The sequence below is a fragment of the Melozone crissalis genome, unplaced genomic scaffold (genome assembly GCF_028551555.1).
Source record: "Melozone crissalis strain CALT ecotype California unplaced genomic scaffold, PUWL_Pcris_2 ptg000027l_1, whole genome shotgun sequence".
Lineage (NCBI taxonomy): Eukaryota > Metazoa > Chordata > Aves > Passeriformes > Passerellidae > Melozone > Melozone crissalis.
This window is the reverse complement of record NW_026535805.1, coordinates 10,941,514-10,964,856: the sequence shown is the minus strand read 5'-3', so window position 1 is coordinate 10,964,856 and position 23,343 is coordinate 10,941,514. Positions and strand designations below refer to the sequence as shown.

Sequence of the window (23,343 nt, the reverse complement as noted above, 5' to 3'; positions counted from 1 at the left end):
AGCCCCACTGGGCAGCAGCCTTTATGTCAGGAAAGGCCTCTAAAAGCCAGTGTGGGCAGCATGTTCCTGCCTAGCTGGTATCTCTGCTGCAATTAAGATGGGCACTCGAGAATGGAAAATGCCAACATGGTGCTTGGCATCAGCTGTGCCTGGAGTTTCAGCCAGCAAATCATGCCCTGCTACATCCCCCTGACACCTTGGCCAGCAGCATAACAAACAAGAGAGGCAGATTTAAGGGCCTTTACTCAATAGCCACCTGCTGTGGGGTTATATATGGTGTATGCTCTGGCAGGCCTCAGAGCTGGAAGGTAACATAGCAACCCCTATTCAAAGCTAAGGGGCAGAAAAAATCAGCACATTTGTCCTTCTCCAGAGCAGAGAAGGTCCCCTGCCAGTGCCAAGAGGGAATGGGAACAAAGAACCTGGCAGTCCCCTCCATTTTGAAATGCCAGACAGGATTAGGGAAGGCAGCTGAATCCGTTCATTTTTGGCACACGGCAGATGAAGAGGCTGGGGAAAGATGGCTCCAAAGGACAGACAAAAGTAATCCACAAAACTCACCAGGCTTTGGGTGGAAAGTTTGCTATGGTTTCTTTCTGGGTATTCTTCTGGGGCCAATGTGTGGGGCAGAGAGCCTTCCCAGGGCACTGCCAGGACAATGGGCACAGAACAGGTGAGGCTGAAGGTCAGGGATGTGAGAAGACGCAGGAGATGCTGAGATTCACAGGAAGTCATGCAGCTGCAAGTGAGGCTCAAAATGCACCCAATCCTGCCTCATCATCCTGGCACCTCTCAAGCAGCCACAAGGTGACCACTGGCCTTCAACAACCACAGACCAGGGCAGAGTGAGAATCGGCCTGTGCCCAGCTGCAGGCAGTAACAGGAGAGGCAGTAACCTGACTCCCTCATCCATAGCAACATCCTGACAATCTGCACTCCTTTACAACCCTGAGCTATACAGGATCCTTGTGCACCTGCTCCCTGACTGACAGGGCAGCACCTCTGGCACTGACCTTGCTGGAGCTAAGAAACCTCCAAATCCCTCAATTCTCTTCTTGCAGAGGAGCGTTTTTAGACTGGAGTTCATATCCAGCTCTAGGGATGACCAGGCCTGATCTGGCTTAGTCCAAGACACCATTTGGGATCACAGCATGTGGTGGTCTGGTCCTGATGAGTAGCACAAGGCAAAGCTCTGTAGATGTATTTCCAGAACAAAAACAGATAGAGCCAGCTGCCAGAGAGGGGAACATGTTCCTGCCACCCTGTGGCTTGGGCCAGCTGCCTCCCTGTAGTCTGGGCAAGCATCCTAGCCAGCCTGCCCTTCTCCTTGGGCACACCATGCCTGGGACTTTGCTTTGACTAGGGAAGGGTGTTAAGGGTTGTTGCCACTGCAGCAGGTCCCCAGGGAGCTTGCCATAAACCTGCCTGACAGCCCCTGGTGAGCAACCCCAGGGCAGCTCCTGCAGAGGCTCCTCAGAGCACAAACAATACACACTTGACATTAAAGGCTCATGTGTTCACTCTAATGGCATTCGGACAGCTGGGTACCGCTCACAGAACGGAGCCTAATATGGGCCCTGTGCTCATGGCAATCATTAACCAGAGCCCTCAGTCTGCTAAGCAATGTATTTACACAGCTGGAGAATGGCCCGAGTCAGACTCACACGGCTGCCACAGGAGAGCACACAGGCTCACACAGACTCTGTCACACACATGTGCTCACTTGCACATACTCACCTGCCTCGGGTTCTCCCCAGTACACAGGCCCTTCCCTGGTCACTTGTGCGCATCCCTCTGGGCACACAGACTCCTGACTCAGAAATCACAAGGAGGGCTGCTCTACTCATACAAACTTTGCCTGCTTGTAAAAGTAATTCAAGCCATGCACAGCCGGAACTTCACAGCATCCAGGGGATGGTCTAAGGCACCACAGCTCATCACTGCTCAGAACACAAGGTAGTTCCAGCACCTGGGCATACCCACACTGATTTGGGTTAGATGAGCTCTTAAGGGAAGTAAACTCATCTTACACGTTTCAAGCAACTATGCACAAACCACCTTGGTCAAGGATGCCTCTTCACCCATGTACATGAGCCTACACATACACTCCTGCCAACATGTACTGTCCTCACCAATACATTATATCACCTTTAAATACAGGGGGGCAAATAAACAACCAGGTTTGAAACATATCTGAAGTGTATTAACAAAGAAGTACACCTAAATATAGTGAGTGGAGGGAGGTGCCTCAAAGAAGGCCAGTAAGATTAAACATCACAGTAGAAATGCTGATTTCAATCATATTAGCAGCTTTCAGAAAACAGACAAATGCACAACTGTTCCATAAACCCATCTGCAACATAATTGTACATTTTGGCAAGGAAAGAGTATACAGGAAGAAGACAAACATGTAAAGCTAAATCTATTAATATGAAGCCATAATCCTCCTAGAAACAGGTCACTTACTTCTATGAAGTCTGGGGAAGTATCTCAAATGCAGACAGTAACATGATTTTGGTCCCATGATTCCACAGAATCATGGTTCTCCTCTCTGGACAAAGCCAAAGTGAGCACAGGTCCAAGCGAGCTTTCAGCTATGGGAATGACAATCCCCATAGGAGTGGGGAAATGCAGCCACCCAACACAACAGTGTCTTGAAGGGAGTGGTGTGCTGGGGGAGATGGGACATTAAGAGGACTCTCTGGTCCTCTTTCTCAAGAGCTCTAGTATCCAGGTGGGATTCAAAACCAGATCAGCTTGTGCACTCTGCCAACCTGTCCCTACTCAAGGCCAATCCAACACAGGAGTCCCTTCTTTCCTACTCTTGGACCCCAGTGGCTGGGAAGTGCTGCTGAGCTCCATTTAAAGGATGCTGCCTTCCAGTGGTGGGTGAATGATCCCTTTGCAGTCTGCAGACTCACTTGTTACAAGTCCTTTGGGATGAAAGGCACCATGTAATTGCAAGCTGTAAAGGCGCATCCGATTTCCACCACCACCCTGTGTGGGAAGGAATAAATCCCCACAACAGCTCTGGCAAGGACAGATGCCTGCCTGGGATGCTGCCTGTCTGTGAAACAGCTGCCTTGCTCAGGAATGGGCAGAGCCAGAGGCAGCACCAATATTCAGGCAGGGCACAGAAAGAGTAAATGCTGTCAGACTCCACTGAGGAACATTTACAGGTACACTGATTTAACTCCACATTGTGCTTCTTCCTCTCACCCCTGCTAAGTGTTAGAAAATAAACTTCTTCACTCTCCAACTTTGATGTGTGAAGCCATCAGCTGTGAGCAAGGGAAGGGGATCCACATGCCTGCTCCTAGTCACATCTGTAATTCCAAACATGGTTCTGCCCAAGCCACTTCTCAACATCTCTGCCTCAGTTTCTTCAATGCATAATACATACATGTCCTGTTTCTGCTGGGTTAAAATTAATTTTCTGCTTAGTAGCTGGTGTATCCTGTGGCTTTGATTTAGGATGAGAATAATGGTGACAGCAATAACTAAACTATCAGTCTGTCAAGCAGTGTTTGTATTAAGTTAAGGACTTCCCAGCTTCTCATGCCCTGACAGCAAGAAGGTTTGGAAGGGCATGAGAAGCTGGGAAGGAAACAGCCAGGACATCTGACTCAAACTGGACAAAGGACCTTTCCACACCATATGATGGCATTTAAGCTGGTGTTTTGCCTTCCCAAGTAGCCATGATGCAGTCCTGCTTTCCTGGAGTGGCTGAACACCTGCCTACCCATGGAAAGCAGTGAATGAATTCTTTTTTTTTTATTTGCTTGCATGTGCAGTTTTTGTTTTCTCTATTAAATCATCTTTATCTCAACCCACAAACCATCTCACATTTACCCTCCCAATTCTCTCCCCCAACTCACCAGGGTAGCAAGTTAGCAACTTCATCATGGGGTTAAGCCACAACAGCACACTACAGCCAGGATGAATTAATTAACTTTTAGGTGTTTCAACCTTCTGATGAGAGGCGATTTCTTTTCAATTACAGTCTTGCTTCAGGCAGTTTTCAAGAAATAGTCGCTGGCAAGCAGGACCAGCTCCTCCAGTGGAGCAACAATTCACATTTAACTGCTTATTCATTAACTCCGATAGGGCCTCTAACAATTTATTCCAGTCACAGACCCGGAGCAGCTACAGGAGGAAATTTTCACAGGCAAACTCCTTTCCTCCTGAAAGTCTGTCCTACACTCCCAGGTTCATATAGAATTTTATTTCAAGAAATAGTTAAAAAATAGACCATGCCAGAACTTCACTTTATGACTACCTTTTTCCTTTCTCTTCCAAGAAAAAAAAGATCATCTCCAAATGTTGTTCTGACAAGGAAACCAAAACTTTGCAGTGGGCACTGTTTTCTTATGATTTTCATTGCCCCCCCAAAAGACTGAAAGACCTGTCTGCCATCACCAACACAAGGCTGCCTAACACCTTTTTCTTTCCATACCACCACACAGCAAAGAGCAGTTCAACAGTTTACAAACACATCACTGTTCCTCTTAGAAAGGTTTAAAAAATTTTAAAAAAATCAAACACTTGCAAATGTGTGCGCAGAGTTGTGAGGTGGCAACTACCAGACTTACAGAGGTGCCACCAGACAGACAGCACTGAACCTTTTTGGAAGGTGCTTCAAAGAGCATAGCAGACGCTTGTTGGTCACTTGCCCAAAAGCAGAAATAGCCAGTTTCAGCTCTGGGTCCTTGCTGGCACAAGCATGATAAGCCTTTCTTCTCCTCTCTCACACATCTTTAGATAGGTCTTTGACAAAGCTGACTGCAAGCTTTGATTTTGCCTGGCTGACAACCTGAAGGAAAGAGGCTGCACAAAGAAAAGGGACAGATGGGTCATTCAGAGGAGCAGTCTGTCAGTGCTCCCTGGCCAAGCTGGGGAACCCACCACGCCAGGGTCCCAGTAAAGATCATGCTCTGAAGACAAAACAAGTCTCTTAGGACCAAGGGAACGAACCCATATTTCCCTACGAGTGAGCCATATTTTGCACCTACTTTTTTTCCTTCTGATAAGAAGGTGCCTGTGCTTCCTGCATACCTGCAGCAGTTCCTGTAAATACTACAGGGTCTGCATGTGCCTGAGCAGGAGAAGAGGCAAGCACAAGAGTAGCTCCAAATAAACACAGACACGGCACAATCTGGCCCTAAATCTCCAAGTGCATCTGAGTAGAGTCCTTAGTTTTGCTCTGTACACAAGTGACACTACCTCACCTTCTCCTTCCCCTCCACCCTCCCCATTCCAGCCCTTGCTGTGCAGCAGGAACAGCCTCCTCTCAGAGGGATCACAGCAGCTGCCTCCCAGTCCTGCTCCCTCGGGGCCAGGAAGCCCAGGCACCGTGCTTCCCGCAGAGCCGGCACGTGGTGCGCGCTCGGGTGTGCGCGGCTTCCAGTTTGCATGAGGCCAGGGAGAGCAGATTCCCTCTGGCCAGGCAGGCTGGCACAGAGTTGCTCTCAACTTGAAGGGTACCCAAATTAAACCTGCAAAGTGAGGATTAATTAGCCTGGCATGAGCAGGCTGCAAACACATGCTGACATGGTGCACTTGCCTCTGGACAAACCACCCCAGCTGTGGAAGCCAAGCGCAGGGAAGTGGGTGTATTATGGGAGAGGTGTGTGGGAAAAGGGGATCACAGCTCCAGGGACTGGGAGAGGCAATGGCTGCCAGGTTCCCACATCCACATGAACAAAAAGGGAGCAGAAAAACTGCAGTGGGGCTGGACACAGTGAGCAGATGTGCCTCATCAGCCATCTTGGACTTGAAGCTCTGACAGAGAGCAGTAGCTGTCTGTGACCCTGTGCCATCCCCTACATCTCTTTCTCTCTGCTCCATCAGCAAGATATCACCCAGAAGTCATTAAATCTGACCCCTTCTCTGTGAAACATGCCTTGCCACTTTCCATTTCCTTGAATCACAGTGCCACCAGCCATAGCCACCACTGACACACAGGGCTGTCCCAGAAGCAATTGGGCAGCACCTTGTTTCTACCTCCCCATATCCTTAAACCAGACCCACAACCCACATCAGATCAGACCACAAAGCAGGAACAGTGCTGAAAATAGGAAGTCAGCCTCCTCACTCACCAGCCACTTGCTTCTTTCATGGTGCTGTGTGGATTAGAGTCTTGGTTATTCCACAAAGTCTGTTCTGTGGGCACTTACATGATTCAACAGGTGCGAGGGCATACATGGCAGGAATTTATACGACAGTTCCACTTCTACCTGCTATGGGCAGGCTAAAGGCTGGTTAGCCTTTGCCATGAAATCCAGTAAAAATCAGATATTTGGAGTAGTTTTTAAAAGACAGAGGCATTCCCCCCTTGGCTACACAGAACCCCTCCCCAAACTGGGGAAACTCTGGATAAAGTATTTTCTCAGGAATTATTCAGAACAAGGGCTGGCGTTCTCCAGGACCAACTATCATCTTCAGCAGGCAGTGCAGTGGTTGGACTGGGAGGAGTGTAGGATACCCAAAGGGATATTCATGCTCCCACTTAGCAGAGAGCCCTTTCCATTATGCTCAGCAGAGGCATGCCCATAAACTGGAGCCAAGACAGCACAGGGGAAACTGGAATGCAAAAATCTCCATGAGAGGCTTCTGACCATAAAGTAATGCAAGGCTATGACTGGCCAGGGAGGCAAGTCTCTCTTGTTCATTCTAAGATCAGGGTCAGGTTTATACAGTTAGTCAAAATTAGAAACAGCCAGGAAGGTTTGAGAAACTGTTTGTAAGCTGCAGTTTGGGATTTCTGCTGCCTGAGATGCCCTAGGTGTTTATACTTATGATATGGTATGAATAAGGATACAGCTCTAGGAACATGGTCTAAAGTTCTCATCACCCTATCTCTCTTCAAGTGAGTTACACCTTCTGCTGGTTTTTTAGTGTAACTCACTCTGAAACTGCAATCATGGTATTTATCTGCATCCAATGCTAAATGCTTGCAGTGCTCCTTGGGAGCCTGTGATAGAAGGAGAAACATCTGTGGGGTTTATATATATATGTACATATGTACGTATACACACACTGAACCTTCTGATGTTTTAGACATCATTACTTAGTGCTGCACAGCCAGAAACAGATTTGCACCAATACTGCTCTGTCACCTGGTATGCCTTGCACATGTGAATAGCTCAGGCATCTGCCCAGAAGGCTCTGGCCAGCCTATCTCCTGTTCAGCTCCAAGCTGAAAAGGTCCCTTGTTTTAGAAGAAGACAAGCCAGCAGCATGTTTCTGCAGTGGCCTTTTAGGATGCAGAGTAAGAGATAAGAGACAGGGAAGTCATTCCCTGGGATCTGGCCCCTGCCCAAGTAGAGGGCGTTCTCAACATTGATAAGATCAAGGCAAGAGCACAAGAGGTTTATGTTCCAATTTAAAATTCTTATTTTTACATAGCAGAAAACATCTCTCTGATCAGCCAGGTTATCAGATTGGCCTTGAAATCCTTCCTTCCTTTCTGCCAGCCCCAACAAGATCCTTGAGACACAACTGGTAAGCCCCTGGGTGTCTTCTACCCACCTACTGCTGTTAAGACAAGCTCAGCTCCACTAATCCCATTCAGAGACTGCATGTAGAAGTTTGTCAAGGAAGAACAGAAACAGGAATAAATGACAGACCAGGGACCAGGTCTGTACACTCACACTGCCCAGCTCATGTGCCACACACACACAGGCCAACACCTGCCCCTGACCTTGCAGTGGCATGTGCTTTGTACAAATCCATAGTTCATGTACATGCTGTCACCTCTAATTTATCTCTGCTCACTTGCCCACAGGGGATGATTCTTCTGTTCCATTATCTCTTAATCCGTGGGAACAGAAGCAAGATTTTTTTTCTTTTTAATATTATTTGCTCTTCACAGTAGGCTGCCACCTCTCACAGCTGCTATTCCTGAAAACATTTCAAACTGAGCTGCTGCACATTAGAAAAGGTAACCAGCCTCTCTTCCATAACTGTTAGGTTCTTAGAGTAGTCACATCACTATCCCATCATCCCACTTAAGAACCACTGCGTGAGGGGAAAGGCTTTGGCTGATCACCACCTGAGCTGGCCCTTGGGAAACTTAAGCATAGGAAACAAGAGCAAGGTGACACCTCAGTGTTAAAACTGCAACCTGCTTAACAGCAGCAGGTCACATGCTTAAGAAAGACCACCAAGGACCACAAACCAGAGGCTGTAGCTGTGTTTCCATGCCAGAGGGCAAAGACACTGCCCCCTCCATCTCACCTTCCCATGGGAGACTCTTCCAGCAGAAGACAGAGGAAGGAATAGCTGTAATGATGCATGAGAAAACAACATCTTGCACCCTGACACACCAGCAAAGCCCCAAGATGTCAAGGCAACCAAAGTATTAGCCAGGAGAGATTTTTAAAAGCAGGCATCATCTCACAACCACATGAGATATTGATCTCAGCAAGAACAGGATGAAAATGCTTTACTGCTGATGCTATTAGAAGGTCACTGTGATCATTGTCCTCACACAAGATGGAATAAGCACCATCCTTTCTCCTACAAGTTAGTCAGCAGCAGAAAAACGGAAGAAATCAAGGATCCTTGGTTCAAATCCCTGGCACAAGCCACTAGATATCCTGCCTGCTCCTCAGATCAGTTCACACTGCCTGTTCATCCAGCTGTAGTCTCTCTGGATATCTGTGACCATCTCAGTTCAGAAAGAGACACTACCTGATCTGAAACAGGAACACTTGTGCATCAGTGCTGCAGTGACACAAGCAAAGGGGTTCACATGGTGATGTTTCCTGTTCAGACACACAGACAGCTGCCTGGTTCCTCCTGCAAGAGCTCATCACTCATCGCTATGAGATCTGTCTTCATTTCTTCTACCCTCACCACAATGGGCAGGTTCCAACAATGAACCTGTGCCACCAGACCCTCAGCAACACAGAGCCAAGACTCTCACCTTGCCTCCTGCTATCACTCTTGCCAAAATGCCACATTCAGTAGGGCCTTAGAATAGCCCTTCCAATAGAACTTAGGTCCCTAGTGTGCTCTGACTCCATTACTGAATGCTGGACAAGACCCAGAAATCACAGAAAGGTTGAGGTTGCTCTAGAGATAGCCGAGTTCAAACCCCCTCCTATGAGCAGGGTCAGCAGGAGCCTGTTGCCCAGGACTGCATCCTGGCACACCATGGCTCTTTCCATGGACAGAGATTCCACAATTTCCCTGGGCAACCTGAGTATCTTACATTTCTACTTGTGCCCATTACCTCTTTTTCTGCTGCTGGCAACACAGAGAAGGAATACCATGCCAAGCATGTCCTGCTGGCTGGATTGAGGTTCCCCTTTATATTATGAGAGCATGGCACTGTGTTTCAGAAGTATTGACCTCTCTCAGCTGTTTCCAGAGCTGAGGCACTTCAGCAAAGAGTTCTGCCAGGGACCTGCTGCTTCCTTTCTCAGCTGCATACACAAAAGTGGGCATTCACAATCCCTTGAAAAATGGAGGCAAAAATGCACCTTTACTAAACAGCTCTGCCACCACAACAGACCAGCAAGAGGCTGTGAAGCATCACATGCTATTACCATGGAAGCCACAAGTGCCTCAGGTGGAGAGGCACTGCCCCAGCTTGGCAAGGCTGGCCAGAGAAGAGTGGATTTTGTGCCATCTGTCAGAAAAGTGTGCTCCCAGTTTCTGCTGTTTATTTTACTGCAAGCTGACGTGGGCTCAAGGAGCAAAAGGATAATTCTCCTTTCAGATTCTCCAGGGGCACAATAGTAAGCCACAATAATGAGCTTAAGGTGTCAGGAAACCACCTCACCAAGGCATCACTGAAACCCAAGGGACTGGAGAACCATCACCAAGCACCACTGGAAATAGCTGGTGTCCAGGGACAGATACCCAGAAACAACCCAGTGAAAGAGCACAGGGCAGGCATAAAGGAAGGTGATAAACAAGATGTGCTAAAACATTGCACCAGGATTAGACAGCTGGTGGGTCTGAAGGACAGGCACAGCCTGGGGAGAGCTCGTGGGGCACAGAAGGACACAACTATATTGAAAACAATCCAGGCAGAAGCACATGAGAATACACAAAAAATCAAGATTAATTGTGCAATCAGAAGTACTGGGTCACTGTGCGGCTGCTGGAAGACAGGACTGAAGAGCCCTGACAGAAAGTGTTTGAGAAGTCAGAAAAATACCACCCCCAGGTGTGCACCAGACTCCAGCCAGCTCTACCTGCTCCTCCTTCTCCTCTCAGACACCAAATTCATTTCCAGAGCACTGATGGGCAAGGACATCCAACAACATACTTATCAACTGCAGCACTTCTGGGTACACAAAGGCAGCGTTCCTATTGCCTGCTGGGCCAGGTAAAAACCTTGAAAGGATCCTGGTCTGTCATTCATCCCTCTTGCAAGGCTATAAGAAACACTGCAGTGAAAACAGCAGCTCCATCACAAAGAATATTTGCTTTCTTCCCCCTAATCTTTTTTTTGCCTGTGTATCACAAACATGGAAGATCAGGTACACCTGCTTTGGTGACAACATGCAAGATCACAAACAAACAGAATCTTAGAATGTTTTGGGTTGGAAGGGACCTTCAAGATCATCTAGTTCCAACACCCTGCCATGACAAGGACACCTTCTACTTGACCAAATTGCTGAGAACTCCATCCAACCTGGCCACAATTTCTCTGTTCCAGTGCATCCATCACCCTCACTGTAAAGAATTTATTCACAAAATCTAATTGAAATCTACTGTCCTTCAGCTTAAAGCCACTCCCCTTTGTTCTATCACTACACACTCCTGTGAAAAGTCCCTCTCCAGCTCCCTTGTACCCTTCCAGTACCTTTTGGGTAGGAAGGTGATACAAGGTCTCCTAGGAGTCTTTATCTTCTCCAGGCAGAGCAGCCCCTGCTTTCTCAGCCTTTGTAGGGAAGATGCTGCAGTCCTCTTAACAGCTTCACAGCCATCCTCTGGACTTGCTCCAACAGTTACTTGTCTTTCTTTGTTCAGGGACTCCAGAGCTGGATGCAGCATGCCAGGTGGGGTCTCACCAGCGCAGAGAAGAGGGGGAGAATGACCTCTCTCAACCTACTTGTCACATTTCTCTTGGATTCAGCCCAGGATATATCTCCCACATGATCATACAGCACAGACCAAAAGAAATACAAGGTACCCACAAAGGAAGCAGGGCTGGCTGATGAGTCCAGGAATGTGCTGCTAAAGACAAAACTCTCAGAGGTGCAGGTAACAAAATCTACAAGGATGAGACTTGAACATATCTGATAGGGATGCAGGCTGTCAAACACAGAGGGGCTCAGGACACTGCAGCTTCATCCCAGCTACAAAGTCATCCAAGCAATGCAGCTCTCAGCTGTCATCACCCAGTCCCATATCCCACCTGGTTCTGCAAACATTAGTGCATCATGCAGGTACATCCCTTTTCTGCTCTCACCCCTACCAAACACCACTTGGTCAAGAAGGATCCAGATGACACCCTACCAGACAGCTATGCTGTATGAGCTCACAGCATAGGATGTAGATTTTGACACCAAGGAATTTTTGAAACCATGGTCTCCAAAATGGAAAAGACAATGTATTATTAGCCTTGTCAGCACCTAGCCTAAATTGCAACTACATGCTATACCCCATGCTGGCAACTTTTGTTATGCAGCTGATCAAGCCACAAGAAATGTCCAGAAATTATCTTCTGGACACAGATGTTCAGTGAGAACCACCACATTAGTATATGTGGAAAGATGAAGGAACTGCACCAGAAAAGGGCAACTTACACGAATTTTAATTACTCTAGTCTTCGCTCCACAATTCTTCTTGAGCAGCATCTTCTGAAAGAGAAGTAGAATCCAGGGATTAGTAGAAATAGCATGAATGAACAGAAAGAGGGATATTGTAAGGAGTCCCTTTCAATCAACACTTCATTAAAACAAGATGGATGGATGGATGGTTAAGTGGGATATGAAAGATTAAGAATTACCAAAGGTGGCCAGCAAGTAAGTCAACCTAATCTGAGACTGTCTCACACAGCCTGCATAGAGTGCTCTGGCCTAGGCTTTGAAAGAACATACAAGAAATTTCACAAGGAAAAAGACAGAACAACTGCCTGAAAGGAAATTTCTTCTTAATTTCCATCAATTAGTGGTTAAACTTTGCCCTGAAGCAGGTGAATTTATCTACCTTTAAAAAGGAAAATATGGTCTATTTAATGTAAATGTGGATGTTCCCATTATTAAACAGATATTTTCATTATGCTTATTTATTTACAATGAAAAAAAAAGGCAAAAAGCACCTGCCTGCAGTTCTAAATCTCCTTGCCATATACTGCAAGAGTCATTAAAGTTGTCATAACATGAACCACACAACTTAGCAAACAGGATATACTTGAACCAGCAATTATTCTGGGAAATTACAGAAATAAACAGGTGAGTTGAAGTTCAATCCCAGTTTTGAGGCAGTGTTTTGAAAGCTGGCAAGTGAATAAAATCATTCTTTCCCCTCAAAAAATTGTCACGAAACAACTCCCAAGTGGAAAAACAAGGCTTCAAGAGAACAGTTCTTTCATTTTAAAAAAATATTTTAACTGTATTTTTCATACTGAAATACCTGGTGAGGGAAGCATGTCAGGAAGAATCTTCTCCATCAGCTTTTGAAAGAAATAAAAGATTTTCCTCGCTTCTGTTTTTAACACTTCTCCGGTTGGAAAGCTGTGTGAAGTATGGGAAAGCACTCCCCACAGCCACATGCTTTTACAAAGCAACTGAAGTGTTTTTCAGATGAAGCTCTTAAAGGCTGTAGAAAGACATCCCACCACTTTACCAACATGTGTGGGAAATAGTGAGACCTTTCTATTTTCTCTTTTTGTTTGTTTGTTATCCTTCTGCTTTCTCTAGCACAGAGCAAGATAAAAAGCAACACAGTACAGGGAGTCTTGGAAACTCAAAAAGCTTTAAAAAATCCAAAACATACAAACAACCTCCAAAAAATTCAGAAGAAAAAGCACCACCCCAAAACTGAAGTCAGTGCTTAGGTGAAAGTATTTATTATTTTTCCAGTAGAAAGTACTGCTGGGAGGTGGGAAGTATTTCCATTCCTCCACCACCCTCTGTCACTCCACATCCCATAAGCACGTCTTTGCAGTCCCAATCCACATTACCGCCCAGAACTTGGAGAGGGAGTTAGAGATCCACCCAGCATTTCTAAGCACATCAGCCTCTTTGATCTAAAATCCAGAACTTGGCACACACACGCCCCACTTTGAAACTTTCACATGAATAGTTTGGGGCTCAAGGACAGTATTTTATTATCCAAGCATGCATGGGGGAAAAAGGGAGGTGCTGCAAGGATTTTGAGCTTTTTCCTGTTAATCCTTTAGCAGGTGAATCCTACTGCTGTCTCCATTATTCAAAGGACTCAACAGCAGCCATGCCTGACTGCTCTGGTCCCAGGTCTGACCTGGCAGCACAGCTCCAAGGTTTCTAACCCAAAAAGATCCAACAGCTTTTTGTACAAACCAGGCAGGCGACAAAGGGAACTGCTGAACTGAACTAGCCCAGCCCACAGCGGTCCAACTAAACAAGGAATCCTGGGAATTCATATAAAATATTGCAGGACTCAGCTCCCAGCCAGGCTGCAAGGCACTATGGTAAGGCTCTGAGTTTTCTTTCTTCTGCCTTTCTTAAGGCTCTCTTCCTTAAGAGAAGGAAGGAGACCTTGGTAGGGCTGACAAAACCCAGATGGCAAGGAAAGGCAAAGTGAGGAGCTGAAAGGTCTTGCAAAGTTTTGGTCTCTCCTTCAGTTTTTCTCCCAGGTGATGGAAATGTTGGCTGGTGAGATGAGGAAGGGTAGGCTAGATAGCTCAAGTCACAGGTGGGATAAAATGTGCAAGACAATGTCAGGTTGAGCAATGACAATTAGAATAAGGATTCATGATTTTGAGCCCCATCCTTTAGGGGAAGAAGGCTGTTAGAGCAGAACATACCCTGCTGCATCCCATATGACTTCAAGCTTTTTGACTTTGAGTGAGACCCTCAGCTTCCCAAGGCTACTGTAAAGCCGAGCTTTATAGTGATACTTGGCTGAACTGCCAGGATGAAGTGAGGCTGACACAAAATTCTACATTGCCTCAGTGGCACCACTGAATCCTCTGCTGGAAGGGGAAAAACAGAGCTCTGCTGGCCAAGGAGCAAGTAAAACACCTTCCAGTACAGTCCAGTGGGATTAAATAGCATGGTCCCCCAATGAAGTCAAAGGTGCAATAAAAGACTATTTCCCAACTAAAATCAGCAGAGGCAGCAAGATATTTACCCATCCTGGCCTTATATTAAAACATACAGGGAGGATCAGCAAAGACAGAAATTACAAGATGACACCAAAGAGTGAATGAAAGCTTTGAGCTGTAGGTAGATGGAACAACCAGCCAGACTCTTCCAAGAGAAATTCAAGTGCTCAGCTGTATCCCAAGCCCTACTCTTCTGGCAGAAAAAAGAAGTATTCTTTTAGTGATGTTGTTGTGATAAGCTTTAATTATACAAGAATCTTACCACTAGTTATGCTACTGCTATGGTTTGCAAAGGTCTCATTGTGCCGCAAGAACAAGACACCCTACATCATTTTTGTTCCTCTTGTGTTTCCTCTTTGCTCCTGGTGCTCCTCTTGATGGACTAAGTAGAAAAATAAAAACATGACATCCCCTAATCCACAGGCTGTTAAACTGGAGCACAGACCTCAGCATCTGAAGCTCCCTGGAGCTCTCTTATTTCCACTTAGACTGAAAGCAGAGCAATACCACTTGTGCTGCACTCTCACAGCTTCCAGATCCTACATCATAGTAAAATCTGAAACAAAGAGCTGGAGAGAGAGAGCAAGCCAGCCACATGATCCTGCGGATGAGAATGAATACAGGGAAGGCGAGTTATCAAACGTTATTCTATTTAATCAAATTGCTTCCACCTCACTTGCAGCCACGCACTTTCTGCACCCCGCACACCAGAGTCATGCTTTAGAAAAAGTAAGTCAAGGCATCTTTGAATGGTTTTCCATCCCTCAGCCTTCCCTCTTCTTGCCAAACCTGAGCGCAGACTTTCAGACAGGGAAGCTAAAATGCAGTGCTGCCTAGCAACAGCCAGGGACTTTCCATGGCAGCCTCTCCTCATCCTCCCTCCAGAGACCTCCACGTCACAAGCCAACCACGAGATGCAGCAACTCATTAACTCCTATTTACACAGATACAAGGCAGAGCTGAAATAACATTCATTTGGCTACATGACTTGCAGTAGCCTAAAGCAGGGGAAACAGCCTATAAGAAGGTGACATATTCAATTTAGTAACCCTGGGATCATTCCTAACTACCACACCAATGTGAAAGTGCAGTTTTATTTCCGCAAGCTATTTTCTGGGAGTTATGACAATGAGCAGAGCAGAGATTTGTCAAAGGTCACGGAGGATATTAGTAGCAGAGCTGAGAATTAAACCATAGGGTATGGTTTCCAAAACTTTCTTCCACCTGCAGAAAAAGAAAAGGAAGAAAAAGAGACAGTGTCCCTATTTCAATTAAAAAGTCCTTCCTGCAGGTCTCTGACAGAACTGCTACCATCAGAGCTGAAAAGTATAGCTTGGGAGCACTATTATTTGCAGGAAGGGAAGTTTATTTTGCTATCTACTGTGACTTCTACAAAAAGGAGGAAATGACATGACTAAGGAAATGTCAAAGCCTTTTTGAGGACACAAGAGCTATGTCTCACTCTAAAAGCAAAGCTAAATTGAAACACTTCAGGGTTAACCCTCCAGAAAACAGCAGAATCAGCTCAGCCCAAGAACCTGCCCACAAACCTCACCTCCTGCTCATAACCCAGAGACTCTCTCAGTCCTGAGCCTGGATTCAAAAGAAAGTTGCAGGGACTGGAAGTAACAGAATCCCATATTCACCGAATGAAATGTAATGAACCCCTGATCTGCCACATGTGGCTCTGCTGCACATCACTGCCACATCCAAATACCCCCATTAGAGCAGAGATGGGGCAGCAGCCCTGCTTCTCCTGGAGCACAGCTCTCCAGTCCAGCCTTGCTCCAGGAAATACCTCCAACTGCTTAAGCAGCAGCGCTCCAAGTCCTGCAACACCGACCAGAGCAGTTCTGAACTAACCCAGAAGGAAATGGTGAATGCCTGCACTTGCTTACGCAGGCAAAAGCTACCACAGAACTATTCTATACAAACTGCACAGCCCAGATGACTAATATATATTAACAATCAAATTACAGGCATCCTTAATGCAAGATCACTCAACTGATGAGTGATCAACCCCAAGATGAATGAATTTATGTCACACTGCCGCAACAGTTCAAAACTAAGTATTTAAAACTCTGTCAATTCACAGTTTAAAGACAGGCATCACAATTTAATTTTCAAATGTTTAAGAGTTTGAACAAACTCTCAAACCAGCATACAGTGCAAAATATTTTACATTAATAGATATCAATAAACACTTTTCATCTTACATCTGCTTTTTATATACACAATTCTGGTTTTAGAATAGTTTCATTTTCACTACCTCCACAAGACAAAACAACTCTTTTGTTCATTAGTGTTGCAGAGAGGTGTAAATTGCTATTATTTATTATCTGGCCACAGTTTTAAACGTAGGGGCCTGTCCAGAGTTGGATGCAGTTCAATTTTCTCAGACTAGTTTAGCCTATTTCAAGCAAAAGAGCACAGGAACTCTCAATTTCTCAACATAACTCATCATTTAATGACACACTTCATCAAATGCTACATACTGATACAGAATCAGCTTGTTCCAATATAAGAATGCTGCAGGGATTTTCACTTGCTTAATGAAAGAGATTTCAAAGTTTAAAAAAAAAAAAATCTGTATTCAGTAACTGTGCTTTAATTTGACTCAAAGATCAGACATTCCAAAGAATATCAAGGCAGGCCAGAAGCTTGCCTTTCTTTAGTTTTGCTAATGACCCTCCACAGGACAAGTGCACTTCAAAAGGTATGGACGTTTCTGTTTCTTGTTGACATCTCAAGGCTCTTGACAAGATACAAAGTTTAAACAGTCCAAATTTTCAGAAGAAGCCTCCTCAGCTCCATAACCCCTGTTTTACTTCTGTGCTGTTAACCCTACCAGCCAGCTTCCCAGTTGTCCAGAGTCTTCCAGGAACAAGAAGGCAGACCAAGCTTGAATGTCTAGCACAGAAACAGAGAAACAGACCAATGATGTTGCTTGCTGTGTTTTCTTTGTTCGAACAACCAAACAAAAAAAGAACTGAAAGAAGAAACAGTACAGCGTGAGGAGAAATTGCACTCTAAGCCACAGCAGAGGGCTGATGAAAAGGGAAAAACCATGGCCAGTGATGCAATGTGCACAGAGAAAATTGCCTCACAGCAAGGCAGGGAGGCAGCTCCATGGCCCATCAAGCAGGGGACTGAAGGGGCCTCAATAAGACAACCTTGGGACAGCGAGGTGAAGTGGATGCCGGTGCAGAGGCAATGCTTACATGAGAGCTCCAGCTCAACACCAATCCCACTACACCCAGTGAGCCAGCCAGGGAAGCACAGCCCTACGACCCTCCTGCCCTGGGAGGGCATTCCAGAGCAAAGAGCCTGCCCCATTCCTTTGCTGGCAGCGCTCAGAGCCAGCTTTGGGCCAGCAGCAACAGCTCTCCCCTGCTGCTGCAAGCCCATCCTCTATCCCAGCACTGCTGGGGCGGGAGAGCTGCAGAGGTTAATGCAGGGCAGGGTGCAGCTGCAGTGCAGTGGGCACAGGAGGTCAGGGTGCTGCACAAAGCGGCCATTGTGCTGCACTCTGTGCCTGTGGGCTCCTGCTTCAGCGGGTCCCACCTCCGTCCCACCGCGTGGCACCGGGACAGCACCGGGGGCACACAGCTGCTTCCCAGCGGGGCAGGCAGGTACAAGCTGCTTCTGATGAAGAACAGCAGTCCAGCAATGTGGAAGCCCAAGGCACAGAGCACTTTGACCCTCATTCATGGAGAAAGTTTCCTAAACTCCAGAATAGACTAGAATCCACTAGGGTGTGAAGTAGATTGTAGAGAGTAGTGTAGATGTATCAATTAGGTGGGAAATTTAGGCTTTAGGATTTTTACTATGTAGTGGATGGAAGCAAGATGGAGGGCACAGGGTGCCATCCTGGGCTTCCTCCTCATGTTTCTTCTTCTTCCTTCTTCATGGGTTTGGGTGGCATTTTGTAATTGGGTGGAAAAGTCCACATTGCGAGCTATAGGGGATCAGTTATTGAGTTAAAAAGGGAAATAATCAAGGTGTCAATTCTTAATTGGATGGCTTAGCTTTAAAAGACCTTGTAACAACAGATTGTTGGCCGTTTTTGCAGTGCTTTTCCAGTGCACTGAGCCTTGTGTGGACAGCACGCAAAACTCTAGATAAGATAACAATAAACAAGAACCTGAAGACCAAGAAGATCCAGTGTGTCTCTCTTTCCTGACACAAGACCACTCCAGGAGGGTCTCCCACAACAGGGGAGCCCCCTGGGAGGGCCCAGTCAGAGTCCCAGAAGTCAGGAAATCAGCAACAGGTACCCTGGCACAGCAAGGCCCTTCCTAGAGCACAGGCTGAGTTAAAGCAGGGGGAGCAGCTACCCCCAAAGGCAGCGCTTACACAGGCCAGATGTGAAAGCCCAGCATAGCCCCAGGTCAGCAGCAAGGCTGAGGCTTTCAGTGCTTTCCCAACACGCCTTCAGGCTCAAACATCACAGCCCCATGCCCACTGCTTTAGAGAAATCCTCCACCAGGAGAGCAGTGCTCCGTGCCCACGTGGCAGGGCACGAGGGAGCAGGGCCACGGCTCCTGTCCTTTGGCCAACACAGTGATGAGTCTTCTACAAGGAGCACAGCCAGGTCTGCTGTCCCAATGAGTTTAGGAGAATAACAGGCAAAAAAAGCCTAAAGCTACTTTGTAGGTTGATTTTGGACTAGTTTTTTAATTCCTTGGCACTGAGAAGTGTTGCTAGGACATGAGCATCATCTTAGTCCTGCAGTGCAAAACCTGTACAGAAAAAACAGTAAGTCACAGGCTTCCCCTTACTGCTTTTAAACTGAAGCAACTCCAGCTGACACCAACCCCATCCAGGCTCAGGCTCCCAGGCAGACATGACTTAAACTGGAAGACAAACCAGAGGGCCAAGCTTTCCCAGCAGGCACCTGAGGGGACTCTGCATTTGCATCACCAGGGACGCCCTGTGCCAGGGGATCACCCACTGTCTGGGCGCAGGGGTGCAAAGCCACTACGCAGTGCATCCATGTGCCAGACACACACACAAGCTCCCTGCCCAGCCCCTGAAGCAGCATAGCAGCAGGAAGGCTGTAGATCAGGCATAGCTTTAAATTAAAATTATCATTAGCCAAAGTCTCCAGACTTCTCCACCAGAAGTTAAACAGCCACACAGCATTTTAAAATACAGGCTAACTCAAATGATTTGGCCAGCAGTCCCCTCCTACAAAAACAAACCCCAGCACCCAAACACTGTGCTGATAGTGTGGAACGTCCTGAAAAGCCTCTTAACTCTTTTGAAAGTTATTTCTAGTTAAATATTCAGTTGAATTAATCATTCATGCTTTTTTTGCCACATTTATCCTCAGTCCATCTGAGGCCCCTTCAAAGCATCAACACTTGTTGAGTCTCTTAACACTGTCATAAAGAGCTCCCATCTCCACCTAGATGGGAGTTCCAGTTGTCCAGGCAGCACCTCTGTCAGCAAGGGCCAAAAATCCACAGCCTCCAAATAGCGCAAACACTGACAGCTCAGTGCATCTGGACAAGGCAGCAGAGGAAATGCTGATTATTAAGTGATCTTTGAGAACAATTCAAATTAAAAAAAAAAAAAAGCCAAGCAAGGCCTTACAAATAAAGATGTACTGCAAGGACTTGCACTCAAACAGTGGACCATGAAAACCAAAACAAAGTAATTCCTGTGGTCACCAAAATCCTTTCCAACACGTTTATCATTAATCACCTCATTTTGTGCACTACTGGGAGGGGCTCAGCTATTACTGCTGAAGAGAAATGGGTGAGAGCCTTTAGCAAATATCAACCGGCAGAACAGCAAGTCAGTCTCACCAGTAATTGCTTCCTAAATAAGCACAGCCCAGTTGCACCACAGTCCCAGAAAGGTGATGTGCAAGTGACCACTGCAGAGTGGCACCAGGCTCCTGGCCTGGTCACTGCCTGCTGCAGAAGAGAGGGAGCTGAAATCTGGCCAGCAAGGTCTGCCACCTGGCAGAACTTCGGAATTCTCACTATTCCCAAGGCCCAGAGAACAGATTAAATTATTCAAATTACAGGCTGCTTTTTGAAGTTTTCCCCGCATATCACACTAAAGCTACAGCTACCTACTCACACAGTTGTGGTCTAAGCAAACAGACTGGCTGCCTGTCTGTAAGTGACTCTGCCTTTCTACTGCTCCTCTGACTTCTTTGTGGCACACAGTTTCCAGATATAGTCTGGACCTGTACAGAAGCCCTGTCCCTTCAGGAACAGATAAAACAGGGTGTATTTGCCCTGGCACTTTTACCACTAGGCCTTTGACTGGAATTTGGGGATGGAGGAAGTGAACTCTCTCCATGGAGCATCTCTGGCTTAGCAGCCGCTTTCCCTGCTGGTCTGGCAGAGTCTTGAGTCTGCTGATCTGCAGGATACATCAGATGGTTCATCTATTCACTCCATGCCAACCCCATATCCCTCACTGAATTTTCTTTGAGGCCTGGAAAAAACCCAAAGCTCCATTTGTGCAGGAAATAGACCTGACCAAAAACTCCAGCACCTGTGAAGTAACAAAAATGTAAAGAAAGGGCAGGATTCATTAATTCCCTATCCCTCATCTGCACATGCCAAAGCTACCAAAGTTCAAATGTCAGGCTTGCCCCTCCTGCTCACTGGGGTCTGAGAAAGGAGGAGGGGTGCAAAGGGACTGGGGGGTCTGGTTTCACAGCTGGCAGGCATGGTAGCAGCTCCTGAGAAAAGGCTTACAAAGCTTTTAATTCAGGGCGGCCAACGTGACTGTTTCCTCCCTTCCTTCCTGGCCTTGGCTCCAACGCTGTCCACAGGGAATGTCCAGTCTAGTCTAACATATCATCTGATGTCTCTATAGTTTATCTCACTTCTGACTGAGGCCTTGGCTCGGACACGACTCCAAAGCCCTCCATCCCCACAGACTTTTCAGACAGAGCTAAGCAGAAGGGACATTGCCTCCTGCAGCTTTATCCCATTCCCCTCAGCCCTGCTGCTGCAGCACATGGGAGATGGTAGTGCTGGGGGCTTGAAACAAGCAGCACCAGACTCTTCCACTTTTGCTGTTGAAATGCTGTCCCCAAGTACCCCAAGAAGGGGCTAAGACATCAGCACAAGCCAGGCAATACAGTAAACACAGTTCCCCTTTAAGCAGGGAGATACAGAGAGCTCTGAAAAATCACACAGCTGTATACCCTGGGAAAGAAGAAAAATACTAAAATAACTGAAAGGTACCAACTCTTGTCAGCTGTGACATTACAGGGACATGGAGAGGAAGAGAATCCACATATAGCTGCTAAAAACCCAGAGGACACTGAGATAAAAGTGTGTGCCTTTACTCTATCCTTCGGTAACTGAAAAAACTACAAGATATTCCAAATGCTCTGTGCATGCCACAGGGCCTCTTGCACACCAGCCACAAAGTGAGCAGCCAGGCATACAGAACACCAGATTTCCAGAAGAGACTGCATGCTCACACAGGTTTGCCACATGAAAGGATAGATGTGTGTGTGGATGGCAAAAGGAAAAAGCAGGCTAAAACAACCAGCTCAGAATGGTTTCAATTATAGATTTTTAAGCCAATTTCTTCCTGGTTTTGACACAACTAGAACATTTTAGATGTTCATATGAAGTATTTCTGTTTAAATGTAAAAATTCTTGGACTTAAATGCTTGTTTGTCAGTCCAAAACCCTGCCCTAAAGTCAGCACAAGGAACTTCTCAGGAGTTATAAAGCCCACACAAAATCCACCACAGAAAATATCCAGTGGAATTTAGTGGGTTTTCTTTGAGGACAACCTGGAATATGTACCTTTTCAAAAGACTTTTAGCCAGAGGATGTGTCTTAGTGGAGCTTCTCAAAAATAGGGCAACATGAGATATATTCATTGCACTAAACAAAGAAAGGATTTGTCAGTGGCCTGGATCTTCACAACAGGAACCTCAAAAGGTGGCTCTGAATTGCCTCCCACGCTCTCCAGCTGAGTGCAGAGGACATTACCCTGTGGGAGCCCTTGCCTTGGGTTCATCTGGTGCTGCTGGGAGCACTCACAAGTGGAACTTGAAGTAGAAAACACAAAGTCACATCTTCAAATGAGAACTTGGATTCATGGACAGCAGGGAAACTTTGAAAAAGCCAAATGCAGACCGACTATATAAACAGCTTTGGAAAGCCAAAACAAGCCTGTCTTACAGAAGCAAACATCCCAAGCCATGGGGCTTGCTCAGGCTCTGAACACAGGGCAACAGAGTTCCTCCTCTTCTTCTTGCAAGACACACACATGTATCGTATCTGCACTGTTCTGCAAAATATTTGAGCATATTCTCCTTTCACATGACTATGCCTGTTGGGGAAATCCCATGTGTCTGCACGAGCACATGAAAATAAAAGATACTAAATTAGAAATCGGACACCAGAAGATGATTAACAAACCTGAGACACCATTTTTGCCTACAAACAGACATCCATGTAGTGGGAGTAGTACAACACTGATCACCACAGAGAGAAATGATGATGTAACCCAACTGTTCTCACATTCCCCACCCAATCTCCTCCTCATCCCCCTGCTCCTGTTCCCCACTGAACCTCACTTATACACTAGTGACAAGGGAACATGCTGAAGCAGCTAGGCAGCTAATAGGATAAAGGCCTCTTACTCCAGGGAGCTAATTCATTTATGCAGAACATAACTAATGAGTGCATTTGGAGACTGCTCTCCCATGGCCACATGCAGCAGGGCCTGCCCACACGTGCCTTGCAGCACAACACTGCACAGCACACAGGGTCTTGCTCAGTGGTGCTTGGGTGATGAAACTCAGAACTTGTGATGGGGTTTGATCTACCAGCTGTGAAAGGGCTGGCCTAGGCCTGTACCCATGTGAACAGCTTGCAAATATTCCAGAGGAGCCAGTATCTCCTGCCTGGTGCACTGTCCTTCCTCTTGAGGAGGCATATGTTTCCCTTCAGCACTGCTGACGAGCACTTTCAGATTCTGATATCATTCTGCATCCTTTTGTTCACATCCTCACAGTGCACATAGCTTGAGATGGTGTAAAGCTGGTCCAGGAAACCATCTCCAGGGCAAGAAAC

At 46.5% G+C, this 23,343-nt stretch overlaps 1 protein-coding gene across 4 annotated transcripts in view; it reads right to left on the bottom strand.

Moving 5' to 3' along the window:
• Nucleotides 1-23,343, bottom strand: part of LOC128939191 (uncharacterized) — a 104,772-nt gene that overhangs the window by 48,374 nt on the left and 33,055 nt on the right. The window contains exon 4 of one of the 4 annotated variants that reach the window (XM_054280013.1): nucleotides 11,769-11,822. The exons of 2 other annotated variants lie outside the window; for them this stretch is intronic. In XM_054280013.1, coding sequence (XP_054135988.1) covers nucleotides 11,769-11,822 — 54 coding nt within the window. The remainder of the gene's footprint in view (nucleotides 1-11,768; nucleotides 11,823-23,343) is intronic. One more of the 4 variants, XM_054280014.1, reaches the window with a different exon arrangement.